General features: G+C 48.0%; 3 protein-coding genes across 6 annotated transcripts in view; 2 read left to right on the top strand and 1 right to left on the bottom strand.

The window, feature by feature from the left end:
* Positions 1-13964, bottom strand: part of NF1 (neurofibromin 1) — a 74887-nt gene that overhangs the window by 23007 nt on the left and 37916 nt on the right. The window lies entirely within an intron of this gene.
* On the top strand, positions 557-3472 carry EVI2A (ecotropic viral integration site 2A). Its single transcript, XM_079325356.1, has 2 exons — positions 557-812; positions 2619-3472. The coding sequence occupies exons 1-2, from the start codon at positions 709-711 to the stop codon at positions 3445-3447; spliced, it is 933 nt and encodes a 310-aa protein (XP_079181482.1). The 5' UTR covers positions 557-708; the 3' UTR covers positions 3448-3472.
* On the top strand, positions 9243-12839 carry OMG (oligodendrocyte myelin glycoprotein). The gene is made up of 2 exons (XM_079325168.1): positions 9243-9338; positions 10268-12839. Exon 2 carries the CDS (start codon positions 10469-10471, stop codon positions 11261-11263), a length of 795 nt encoding a protein of 264 aa, XP_079181294.1. The 5' UTR covers positions 9243-9338; positions 10268-10468; the 3' UTR covers positions 11264-12839.

The following is a 13964-nucleotide window of genomic DNA, read 5'->3' as shown; positions in this document are numbered from 1 at the left end:
ATCTCAGGAGTCTCAATCCACACCCCAACTTTTCCAGAGGGTCCAGGGGCACTGCAGTTACTCTACCCTGCAGCACTCCAATGCCTGGAGCTGTTTCTAAGAATGGTCAACGCTCTGAGGAGTACAGAGGATTTGTCTACAAAAATAGCTCTTTTCAAAAATTTCCACATAATTGAGAATATTTTTTCTCACTTAAAAGATTCTCTGAATTTTGAGACTAGGCAACGCGTTTGCCTAAACCACATCTCCAGGGTCCACACAGCAGACTGAACTCTAGTAGGAAGAATTAATTAAAAAATTCATTGGCAGCTTGTGAAAATTTAAGGTATTTTTAAATACCTGTCACTGTCCTGAGCTGTCATTAACTCAACTCTTCCAAGGCAAACAAGAGGCTGCTCTAAGCACAGGTGTAGCTTTAAGGGCTCTGGGACACTTCTCTCCACAGCACCTGAGTGCAGGACAGCCCAGAGACAAACACAGAACTTTCATCTGCACAAGAGATTTTCCCCCCATCACTTCCTGTGGTTCTGAGAGCTAAGTTGGGCAAGTTGGTGATTTTCCCCCAGAGTGTCATGGTGTAGCTGTTGTTACCCAAAGGAAGTGTGTCATCACTGTGGTTTTAGTTTCCCCCTTAGAGCCACATGCCACTGCACTCACAGGTTTGCCTAAAAATCACCAGCACTGCCCAAATCTCCCTGCTGTGCACTGATGGTTGTTTGCACCCTAGGAGCCAATACATGGACAAAGAAATTTTATTGTCAAAGGACCAAATATCTGAAACATCCATGCTCTGTTGACCACATCTTGGCAAGGTAAGTAACATTTTCCTTCTATTTTAGGTTGTACTTTAAAGTTTCTTACATTTTGTAGAAAGTTACATGCAAAAGTATTTTTACAGAAGTTTGAGTAATTAAAAATAGCAACAAACTGAATCAGCTGAATCAGGGAAGCTGATAAACTGTATTTTGCATCATGCTAAAGGTTATTCACAGTCAGGCTCCAAGGAATTAACAGTGACAGTCATGACTTGGCTCTGCTGTCCCTGCACTGCAGATCTGGCTGAGCACTGAGACCCTGCACTACCCAGACACAAAGGGCTGAACTAAAAAGAAAACCAGCCCTTTAAAGATCAGCTCCTTTGCTCTGGTGGTTTCAAGAGCAGCCCTTCACACCACGAGCTCTCTGAGTTTTAATAAAATCACATCTGGTGTGGAGGGCACAGGAACTGTGGGCTCAGGGTGCTGGGGCAGGGACTGGGTGCTGCACTGAGCTGTGCTGCCTCTGCCTGCTCTGCTCAAAAGAGCTGGAATGCTCAAAGCCCAAGCTTTGCTGGCCTTGCTTTTCTTTTCCTTTTCAAAACAGGCTACAAGGAATCATCCAGGTGCCTTCCACCAACAAAAATCCTACCTGAGCTGTAGTTTATGACTAAGATGGTTTCTAGTTCAAACTGAGCAAACAGGATTAAGCTCAGCATGGAGAATAATTTTATGTTATGGGTGAGCATTAAAGGCACAGATTTTTTGCTGCTTCCTTGTGTGTCAGGAGAGATCCCTTAGACACCAGGTAGATCCCTGCCCTCCCTTCACCTGGTCACACACCAAGAACATCACTTCTCTCATTTTTCATATTCACACACACACAAACACCCTTTGTTACCTTTACAGACAACAAGCACATCTGTTCAAGAACAAACATAAAATTAGCAGTGCTTCTTTTGGTCACTCTCTGTAGCATTTTAATTTGCAGCAAGCAGAGTGTGGAACACTCAGAGGAAACACTTTCACCAGTTACCAGAGACAGGAGAGAGACACTGGTGGGACACAGCCTGGGTCACTGCTTGGCTGATTTGTCCCTGTTAATTTGTGGTTATTATCTTCCTATCAGACCAACCCCACTCTCACATTCCTACCCTCCAGAAAAATTTAACAGATACAGATTTGAATGCCACACAAATGTGGAACAGAACATATGAATGGTTATTCTCATTTGCATAATTATTGGTGGTGTTTTAAAGAAAATGTCACAACCTGTAGAATGTTCGGGAGAAAAACACAAGAAGTACATTTGTGATAAAGAGATTTTTGTACCAAAAAGCAGAAAAATAAGAGAAAAAATATTTTCATGGGCATTTTAAAGTACTCCAGCCAGCTGTGCAAGGAACTACACACAGTTCACATTTAGTTACTGCTGTTACTTACAGGAACATTTGGGTTCCAGTTCCTCCCTTGCCCATCTGCTCTCTGCAGGGTGCCCCTGCCTGCCCCAGGGGAATTCAGGGAGGTGAGAAGCAGCCAGAGATCTGTAACCTCCACAGATCTTTGTGGGTGGGAAGCTCAGACAGGAGTAACTCCCAGAGCCTGCTCTGACATCAGCAGGAAACTCTTCTCTTTGCTCCATGTTCTTTTCTGATCTTTGTGTATTTTCTGTAAACCTCCAACTGTCAGAAGTTTGAGACAATCTATTCTTTCACTATCTGGGCACTTGAACTCATCCTCCTACATCCCCCCAAAATGAGGCCAAGTGTTTTTCATCAAGCAGCCTGCTATTCCCTAAAGTCCAATCCAAACCTCTAAGATCCAGCACCTGCTAAACCAGCCCCATCATTTGTACTTTTGCAGGGGACTCAGCAGGAAGATGAAGACAAAGAGATGCAGTAACCCACACCTGGCCTTCCCTGTTGTGATCATCCTCTCCCTGTGCCTGCAAACGAGTGCAAACCACACAGGTTTGCACCTCAGAGAAGAAACCTGGAGTCCCACCAGCCAAAACCTCAGTGGGAGCCAGGGCAGGGCAGAAGAAAGCACAGAATCTCCTCTGGACCTCAGTTTCAGCAGCCAAATGACTGCTTTGGAAATGCAAAGCACCCTGCCATCCTCCTCCACAACAGCCCAAAATCCACCATCTTCCCCTGCCAAGATACAAAGCACCCTGCCATCCCTGTCCCCCACAATGACTCAAAATTCAACTTCCCCAGGTGCAGCTGCCACCACAGGAGGATTGGTGAAAAGCAGCAAACCCAAGAGCCCAAGGACCAAAGAAACCTGTGAAGACAATAAGTCTCTCATCCTGATTTGCTTCATTATCATTGCAGTTCTTGTGCTCATCTGCATCTCCCTGCTCCTGTCCACAGTCATAGTAGCCAACAGAATGTCCCTTCTGAGGAGAGCCCAGCAGGGCCAGCGCAGGCCCAGGAGCAATGGGCACCTCCTGGCCACCAGCAGCCTGTGGCCCACGGCAGCAGGGACCTGGCAGAGGATGCCCAAGGACACAGGTGGGACTGAGCTGCCAATGCAGGAGCTGCAATCAGGGAGGGATGCTGTGAGCCAAGGGAAAACTGAAGATGAAACTGCTGAGAAGCTCACCAAAGCAGGAGATAATGAACAAGAAAGCAAGGAACCATCCCAGCCCCACAAACCCATTTTAACCAATTTTGTAGTTGAGATTTAATTCACACTCAGGCAAAAAAAATCATCAAAAACTTGAATTTCAAGTAACAGCAAGAATTTCCCCCCCCCAAGAAAGGTGAATCCAGATTTTAGAGTTTTTCCATTTTGGCAGTGGGAATGCTGCAGCCAGGTGTGGATGCAGAAGGAAGTAAGCCTGTGTTTAATATTTCTGTAAGTAGTGTCAAGACTGGTTTTATTTCTTTGACCAGAAATCAGGGTGACAAAAAGACAGAACCTGCCCATGCTCAAAGACCTCAAAGGGGAACAAGGAACAGTCTGATCAACACTCTGAACACTAAGATGCTGCACAGGCATAACCAAGTTGCTTTTAAAAGAAAACCATACATTAGTCACAACTCTGATTCAACCACTAATCCAGGATCTAGTTCCTCTCAAAATGCCCTTTTGGATTTTCCATCAAAAACTTCTAAAACCAGCTTTGTTACTTCTGAAACACAATGATTTGAACCATATTTATTGTGTTTTGACACTGTCTATGAATAGATGAATTTTGTAGTATTTGCTAGAATATGAGAACTTGTTCAATTTGTTATCTTCAATAAACTTATAGCAGTTTTTAAATTACTTATGTGACTGTTTTTTAAAGTCACAGTATTTTTTTCTAATATGACCATGCATTTTGGAATGTTTTATTGGCTGAGCTCAGTAAAGGTCTCTGGTGACTCGCTGTGATTTCCTGCATCATGGAAACACACTCCACTTTCTCCTGACACCAAAGAGAACATGCCAGCAATTCCTCCAGACCACAACAACTTTTAGTTTCTTTACTCTCAGAGACCTGAGCTTCCCAAAATTCCAGGGAGGAGCCTGTGGCTGCTCTCTGCAGCAGATTTTGCTCTTTTAAGGAAACGTGAGCAGCTTTCCCCAGGCTGCTCCTGGCTGCAGCAGCTCTTGTTGCACTGCGGTCACAAGTGCTGAGGCTGCCAAAGCTCCAAACATCCTGTGCAGCTGTGACCAACAGCTGTGACACATAAGATGGTTGCACAAGTTTGAGAGGACCAGGATGAGTGAACCCCCCCACCCCAGTTGCAGCAGATCACCCATGACCTTGGCTGGCAGGGCAGAGGCAGGACCACAGCCAGGAGAGAGACAGGGCTCAAAAAATGCAACTGCCAGGCTCAGAGGTGGGTTGTGCCATGAGAAAATACAGCTGGAAGGAGTTTGCATGCTTAGCCTAGAACTGAGAATCAGTTGTGGGGGTTGAAGAGAATGGGGAGGAGAAAAGAAATCAGACAGGAATTAGTGTGAGCATGGGATCAGGATGTGTGTCTGCTGCAGGAGCAAAGCAGAGGCACCACAGGAAGGGCTGCAGAGGAATCTGTCAGCAGCTACTGCAGAAAACAATTGCCAAATGCCATGAGGACATGCTTGGTGTGGGTTTCTTTCCGCCAGGCAGAACTGCTCACACAGGGCTGGAGCAGCCGGAGTCACACTCCTGAGTTCCCTGGACAGGACAGACAGGGGAAAGCAGCTGCCCAGAGCACAGGCAGTGATGGCAGCAGGTGCCAGCACTGCCCACACAGGACACACCAAGAGCAGGGGCAGGCTGAGGTGGAATCAGACCGTGCCCTGTGCCTGTGGCTGCAGCTCCCAGCACAGGATGTGCACACAGCCAGCAGCCACCAGCACAGCTTCCCATGGCTCACCCAGCAACCCAGGGGGGCTCCCCACCAACAGCCCTGAGACCACACAAATCCACCACTGAATCACACCAGCAACTCAAACACAGCCCAGGCTTGCACAGCTGTTGATTCCACAGACGAAACTGCAACTACTTCCCACAAGGACAGGAGGATTTCCACAGAGGATTTCCACAGAGGAGCTGCTGTGGCAAGGGCCACTCACACACACGTTTCCAGCAGGGGCAGAGCAGAGTTTGCCCTGAGCAGAGTTACTCACCATCTGAGATAAGGGCTCAGAGCTGCTGGTGCTTCCTGCCTGTCTTGGCAGCTTCCTCCCCGCACGCGGCTGTGTCTGCAAAGAGCCATTTCCCAGCCTGACAGCACAGCCCCCCGAGCTCCACCAGCACAGGCAGCCCCTGCTTGCTCCACAGGACATCAATGAACAGGTAAGGAGCAACTTCAGCTACTGAGTCTATCTTGAGAGGAGGGGAGCAGGATAAAAACTGAACTGAACCATTTAAATCGTTACAAAGCCGAGAGTTCAGATCACGACGTTCTCGAGTCACGAACTTACTGCTCGTGTGTGTTTACACTGCTGCATTTAAAATTTAATTCTGCATATCTGTAAACCCATAAAGACTCATGCATATTAATTTCCCAGAAATAGCTTAACAGGACTAGCACGACAGCAACTAATGAATTAGCTCAAATTGTATGAAAGTGACTTCAGAAGGGAAAGAGCAGCGTAGGGGACGAATTTTATACAATTTATTTCATGTGGAGACATTCAGAGAGCTGAACTCTAACCAGCACAGGAATGAAAAGTCTGTTTCATGCCAACAACTCAACATTTGTACAATCTGCATGCAGGAATTTATTTATAAAACACTTTACCATTAGAATGCTGTGTCATTATAGCAGCAGTAAGTGGAAAACTTTTAAATATTTTGCTACGCTGAGCAAATATGAGAACAGGAAACAAAAATTTGAGACAATTGTAAAGGGACTTTTACTTCTGTCTCAACTTATATCACAGCAAGCCATTTCTTCATTTCCAACAGCCCTGTCTGTCAATGCTAGTGAGTATTTTCCAGGTCCATAACCAGTTTTATGACTGATAAATGCTAGTCTGAAGCCCTGTGAGGACTGCTCTGCCAGTGCCTTTTTCTGATGAGGTGAAAAAAGATAATAAGCCATTACCTCCAAACAAGCCTCTTTATTAATATGATAGATAATGTTGGAAATCTGCTGTTATTTGTAAAGTCAGTGTCAAATCTGCTGCTCACACAGATGGGAACGGGCTTGAAATGTGAAATATTGGGGAGATTGTTATTTTAGCTATGATGGTATTAACACAGACCTGTGTGCTGGCAGTGAAGTGCAGAAATACAGTTTGCAAGTTACCATGTCCTACTTCTCTTCAGCAGGAGAGGACCCTAGTGAGGAGGCTGGAGGAAATGGCCAGCAAGCAGCTGCTGCTGGCTCTGCTTTGTGGGGAAATGTGGAGCTGCCTTTGTGCAGCAGCAGCAGCACCTCTCCAGGCTGCCAGGGCTGAAGCAGCACTGCCACCAGCCCAAGAGCAGACAGAGCCCTTCTGAGCCAACTGCAAGCACCTGGGCCCAGCTCACAGCAGTCTGACCCAGCCCTGGCTCCCACAGAGCCCCAGCCCTTCCCAGGGCAGGAGGAAGCTGGGGATGGCAGCTGGGTAGCAGCAGTGATGCTGGGCAGCATTCTGATGGGGATGGTGCTGGCAGTGATGACAATTGTGCTGTGGAAATGCTGCATGAGGCCAGCCCTGGCTGAGTCCCACTGGGCAGGGCGCTCCCCCTTTGTGGATGGGGACACCCCAGAGCTCCTGGACCCTGAGCAGGGCACCAAGCGCTCCTCAGTCTTGTTCATGCTGCCCTGGAGGCTGAAACACAACCCACAGGAGGAGCTGCCTGTCTCAGAGAGCCCAGCCCAGCACACTACGAGTCCTGAGAACGGGCAGGCAGCCCTGGGCTGCTGCCCAGACCCTGCCCCAGACCCTGCACCCGAGTGCTCTGACCTGCCACCACCCCCAGAGTGGCTCAGGGAGCCCCCTGAGCTGCCCAGCCTGGACCCCCACCAGCACTCAGCACCTCACCTGGAAGCAGAGGAACCACAGCCCCCAGCACCTGAGCTGCTGATCCAGGAGACCCATGAAACACTGCCCCAGCCAGAACACTCTTTGTAGACTGCCAAAATAATTCTCATAATACAGTTTTCTTAAATCAAGTAAATTTCAAAAAAGTGAAAAAAGAAGAAGTTGATGTGGACAAGAACAGTGAGGCCTCAGCGTTTCCTGGACATTTCCTTGGTGTTTCCCAACTTTGGCTTTCACAAGAGAGAACAAGCTGCCTCTGCCTGAAGCAAATATCTGACTGCAACAGACTGTGGCCAGCCATGGTGTGCAGCAGGAGACTGCAGAGGGCAGGCACAGGTACTCCCCTGGAGGGGTCACACACAGCCCAGCCTCACTGCAGGCTCTGCAGGCCAGTGCAGACCATGCCAGGACACCTCAATAAAGCTTTCTGAGTCAAAGATGTGTTGGTCACTTAAAGCCCACCTGAATATTTGCTTAGATACTGAATGCACAAACTCATGCAGTGGTTCATGGATTCCTTTGGGCTCCCAGTGGCCAACATGCTCCTCCCTGGGCCCTGAGGACCAGCACAGCTCATCACCCCACACCAGCTTGGCTGGGCAGTAGCAGGCTGGTATCACAAATAAATTAATTTTTTTTTTTACCAGTATTGAATACTTATTTTTATAGAAAGAAGCTAGCTTTCCATAAGAGCTCTGCAAAATGGCAGAGTTTGCAGTGTGCTTGAGGAGGGAATAGATTTGTGGATGGAGCACAGAACAAAGATTAACACACAATAAACTTCAGAATTTACAAACTATCACTAATAAAGAGTAGTATGTTATCGAAATGAAATTCCAGGCTGCTGTGCACACAGTGACTCTAGGAAAATATGTTTTCAATTTTTTTTACTGTTTACATAAGCTGTATGATTAGGTATGCCAAAAAAAATTGCATTACAATTCTTCAGAGATTTTTGTAAGGCTTGTTCACATGACACCCTGTTAAAATTAACAGCACTATAAATGAAACACAAACACTCTCACTCTCCTATTGCTTTGAGAAAATCAGATTGAGATTTCCTGTAGGAATCTGTAAAATCCTACAAGCTGAGCTGCATTACACCTGACAACACCACGATAGCCTGAACTGAGGAGCAGAAAGCAAAGTATTTTAAAACTGGGAAAATATATTCTGGCAGTGTAGCTTTAAAAACTTAAGCCAGAAAGCCTAAATTCACATTAACCTCTTTTACAGAAGGAGAGGTTAACAAAAGGCAAAAGAGTCCAGGCTAACCTGACTTGCAAATAGAAACATGAAGTAGAAGGGCAGCCCAGAGCCTGTGAGTATGCAGGGGAGCTGTGAGAGGGGCAGCAGCAGGGGCAGGGGCAGGAGCAGGGGCAGGGGCAGCACACAGGCTGTGGGATAGGGCAGGAGCAGGGCAGGGGCAGGAGCATCAGCAACACCCAGGGCTGTGGGGTAGGGCAGAAGCAGGAGAGGAGGAGCAGCAGCAGCAGCAGCCAGCTATGGGGCAGGCACTCCCAGCCCCTGGCAGCCCCTGGCAGGGCTCTCCTGCCCCAGCCCAGCCCCTGGCAGGGCTCTCCTGCCCCTGGCAGCCCCTGGCAGCCCCTGGCAGGGCTCTCCTGCCCCTGGCAGCCCCTGGCAGGGCTCTCCTGCCCCTGGCAGCCCCTGGCAGCCCCTGGCAGGGCTCTCCTGCCCCTGGCAGCCCCTGGCAGGGCTCTCCTGCCCCAGCCCAGCCCCTGGCAGCCCCTGGCAGGGCTCTCCTGCCCCTGGCAGCCCCTGGCAGGGCTCTCCTGCCCCAGCCCAGCCCCTGGCAGCCCCTGGCAGGGCTCTCCTGCCCCTGGCAGCCCCTGGCAGGGCTCTCCTGCCCCAGCCCAGCCCCTGGCAGGGCTCTCCTGCCCCTGGCAGCCCCTGGCAGGGCTCTCCTGCCCCTGGCAGCCCCTGGCAGCCCCGGGTGGCTCTGCAGTGCCCGAGGATCAGGTGGTTGCGGAGCCGGGCGCAGCCGTACGATGCAGCTGAGACAAGCACAGCCCCCGGCAGCCTCTGGAGCTGCTCTCCAGAACAAGGCGACCTCTGAGCTCCAATCCATCACAGAAACGATGTGCTGATACTGCAGGACACACGGTAAGTTTGTGCTTTTTGATTTTACTCACAAAATCCTACTACCAAATCGGAGATGGAAACGGGAATGCAATTAGGAGCTGATGAGAGATGCTTGCAGCAGAAATTTGCTGCAGTGTCAGAGATTTCTTCCTAACGGTAACTCGGGTTCTAAACATGTGTTTCCAGCTTTGAGATTGTAATTAAGACTGCAAGGAGGGGAAAATGCTACGGTGCATGTTAGCATGAACACTGGAATCTGGGTTTCAAGCTAAATTCCTACGATGCATTTTAACCGATTTACTTAAGCAAACAGCATGGATGGGGGGGACTGCTACATTACTGCAGAGATTTGTGAAGATCCAGTTGACAGCCATTTTTTCATCCTCTATAAATGAACACATTATTCCAAACATAATATAGGCTTGAAATCACTAAAAACAAGAAGCAGACATTGTATAACGTTTGGAAGAGACTTGCGTGCTCGGAAGAAAGCCCTCATTTGAGCTGGAGGGGGAAAGGGAGATGAAAAAAACAAGTCTCATTCTGCCAGACAACATGACAGGCTGAAGGGATGCTTTGTGAAGTCTCTCTTGAACAATTCTAAAAAGGACCGTGCCACAAAGGGGGTTATTGATATTTTTACTTAATTTCTCCTGCAAGTGGCCCTTGCCAAGACAACCCTTATGCAGAGATAAAATGTATTACGTTGGATTTAAAGGGTGTCATTTTGGTATATTTATTTCCAGGCAACAATGGAATACCAGATATTGAATGCATCTACCTGTCTGCTGGTCCTTCTGGTTTTCATACCCACTGGTTTGGGTATCTGTCCTTCTAGCTGTAAGTGCTCAGGAAACGACAGGAATGTGGACTGTTCAGGCAGAAACTTAACTGTACTGCCCCAGGGACTTCAAGACAACCTTACATATTTAAATCTGTCCTTTAACCAGTTTGTAGATCTCGATCATCAGCTAACGAGGTTCACCAATCTGAGGACCCTTGATATTTCAAATAATTGGCTCAAGAATGTTCCTGCTCATCTGCCAAAGTCCTTATGGGAATTATATGCCACAAACAACAACATTAAAGTTCTTCAGAAACTCGATACGGCTTACCAGTGGAATCTCAGAGTGCTGGATGTTTCCAGGAATATGGTGGAAAGAGCTGTCCTGATCAACAACACACTGAGCAGTCTCAAGTTTCTCAATCTCAGCAGCAACAAACTTTGGACAGTTCCAACCAATATGCCCTACAACATAGAGACAGTGGATCTATCCAATAACTTCTTGTCCCAGATACTCCCAGGAACACTGGTGAGACTGCAACACCTCACAAGCCTCTACCTGCACAACAACAAGTTCTCGTACATTCCTGACAAAGCTTTTGACCAGCTGTCCCAGCTGCAGGTCATCACTCTGTACAACAACCCCTGGTCCTGCGGCGACAACCAAATGATCCCCTACGTGCTGCGCTGGGCGCAGGGCACGGCTGCCCGGGTTCTGGGGGCTCCCTGCGCCCAGCAGCCCCGGGCCAGCAGCACGCCAGCCCCAGCCCCAGCCCAGCCCACGGGCCCCACGAGCCAAGGCAGCACGGCGGCGGACAGGGAGGCCTCCGAGCCCACCCGAGCGAGCAAAAGGCACAGGCAGCTCAAAGCCAAGGAGGCGCCTCCCCGGGGCCCCCAGGAGGCGGCGGCCACCCGCACCGTGCTGCCGCAGGGCTCCCCCCGGGGCAACGCCAGCCTGGCCCCGGCCTCGGCGCCCCCCAGCACCCCCCTGACTTTAAGCATCAGCAGCGGAATGCCAAGCAAGCCCCCCCGCAGGCCGGGGGGCACGGCGGGCGCCCCGCGGCAGGAGCAGCCCACGGCGCCGTCCCGCGCCGGCCGCTGGCGCCCGGCGCTGCTGTGCCTGCCCCTGCTGCCCTCGGCCCTGGCCCTGGCCATGCACTGAGCGCTGCACTGCCGGCTCCTTCTGCCACAGCAGCTGCACACAGCACCCCCGAGGAAACGAGAATGGCAGCAATTCCCAGCCCTGACTCTGATCTAAAGAAAGCAACGGTTCCTAAAGACCTGCACACTAATGTCTTGGTACTAAGCTGCTACTTATTTTCATATGTCTTAATTGAGTACAACTAATCTGTTATTTTGTTTACAAAAATGTGCTTATTTTGTATTTAAATTTTTCATTTTACTTGCACAGAATAAACACATCAGAATTTTAAGTACTGATTTTATGTATCTTTTTGTCATTGAACAACTGGAAAAAAACAGAAGGCCTGTATCATATCTGCATTGTCTTGCTTGACTTGCCAGTGAGCAATTCCTGTAATATAGCAGCACAGATTCTTTGTAAGTTATGATGACATGCAAAAGAAAGGGAAAAAATAAAGGAACTAAACTGTTTCACTAATCAGAAGTTATTCCTGAGCAAAATCGCTAGCATGTGTATCTATGTTTGCTTCATATGTATTAGAGTATTTTAAATATGAAGAAGAACAATTTTGAATTTAAGAATTTAATATGACAGTGCCATGATATCTGCTAAGAGGGTGTAAACTGAGATGGCAACACGGTCCAACTTCAGCATGGGACACTGGTAGGGGCCAGTATCCTTCTGCTCTGGCTTGACTTAGAGGCTGCAGGCAAGTTATTGCTCTATCCATATTAAAAAAAAAAAAAAAAAAAAAAAAAAAAAAAAAAAGAAGAAAAATAAAAAGATAAAAGTAGAGAAAAATGCCAGATGTTCAATGCCATGACACTGTCAAACACCAACGAGTCATGTACCCAAATTAATGACCTGCAACTCCTTGACTTTATGTCAAGTGACATCCTGAAATGTTAATATGTTCTGCCTAAAATACCACAAATTAGCCAGAACACAGCAAACTACTATCAGTAAAATGAAATATCAGCTGATTTCTAACACAAGTCATGCAGCAAATGAATGAAGCAGTTAGCTGGAGAGCTGTCACTGAAGCAATGCTGTGACTCCCCAGAGAAAGAAGCCAGTCCATGGCACTGAACATGGCCCTGCTTCCATGGATGCTCTTCTCCACATCAGCCTTAGGAATAGCTGCACGCATGGTTCTGACCACTCTAGGAAAACTATTTCAATTATGGCAAAGGTACTTGATATACTACAGATGAAGTTTTGCAAACAGCATGAAATGAAAACTGAAGAACAAGTTAATTGAAAAAGTATTATCCACTTAATATTGCAGATCTTATACGATGTTTTCCATTCATTCCAGGCCATTTAATTTCCAGTTATTGTAGCATGAAGGTGCTGCAAAACCCAGAAAACCTCACAACAGAGACTGGAGTCCTCCACCTGTTTCTCCTAAGGTGTCAATGGGGGCTGTAGATCATTTACAACCACTGGTATCAGAGAAATTACAACTTTCCAATTGTGAACAGTATTTCTACAACCGGAAACGTGTTTTAATTTCTAACAGTAAATGTTACACAAAGAATTTGTACAGTTATTTCATTGGCATTTAAGTAAAAATAAAGTTATGTTTGTATTGAACTGAACTAGTGACTGTGCTTCTTTTCTAATAAGCAGAGTAATATGAACAAAGAGATAACATGGTATTATACAAACCTGTTTAAAGCAGACATTTGGCTCCATTGTCACGTCTTGTGGGGGGAAATTATGGTTATATTAAATTGCATTATTTAGATACTGATGTATGTCTGATGAGATGATTGCAGCATTGGGATATCCCTCCCCTTCCTACTCTTCAGAACTTAGAAACACCAAAGCAGTTCCTGTGTTTGCTGAGTGCAGACTGACTGGAGCACAGCACCAACCTATTTCCCATGCTCAGAACTCAGCAGTTCCCAAATCTGCCTACCCCACACAGAGGGAGCAGCTGGGCTTGCAGGGCAGGACTGGCCACAAAATGAGGTGCTGTGGTTAAGCTGCTTGATTTGAGGAAATTACAGGAAATACTTAATGTGTCTTTGCTGCAGAATCAGTACAGGATGCCAAATTCTACTGCTTTAAAAAAACCTTCATGGAATCAACTTTAAAGGCTCTGAGAGTGTTTCACCCATAATGAGACAATCTGGTGACCACCAACAGGAAAACACTGTTTTCCTGAGGTTATCTGGGGCCAATTGCAAACTCCCACCCTAAAGGACTTGCTAGCCACCCTTCCAACTCCTCAGCAGGTAACGAGAGCTGGGAGTGCTCGTGGGGCTGTGGGTTCTCCAAAGGGGGACGAAGGCACGGCCCCAGGGCTGTGCCCCCTCCCAGGGGCTGCCCAGGCTGCTGCAGCTCCAGCCTCCCTGCTCAGACTGTTTCAGCAGAGCAGACTGAGGCTTGCAGGGATGTTCCTGGAATAGGAATGAGCGATAAGGCAGAGGGAGGAGGAGGAGGAGAGCGGGAGCCCAGCACTTGTTGCTGAGGAACTGCGCAGCCTCTGAGGCAGCCCGGCCCTGGCTCTGCACACCGACACCCACAAACACCCCTCATCTATTCAGACACTCTGCTGCCAAAACAATGCTCAGCACCTCAGGCAATATTCAAAGCAGCCAGAAAAGCTCGGGCACACCTCTGATAGCTGTGTGCCTGCTCTGCAAAGGGTGGAAGAGCTGTGGGGATTGCAGCAATGGCTCAGAGGTTTCATTCCTATTAATTAGCTTGA

Source organism: Erithacus rubecula (genome assembly GCF_903797595.1).
Source record: "Erithacus rubecula genome assembly, chromosome: 22".
Taxonomy (NCBI): domain Eukaryota; kingdom Metazoa; phylum Chordata; class Aves; order Passeriformes; family Muscicapidae; genus Erithacus; species Erithacus rubecula.
The sequence above is the reverse complement of the archived record's forward strand: the minus strand, read 5'-3'. Positions and strand labels throughout refer to the sequence as shown.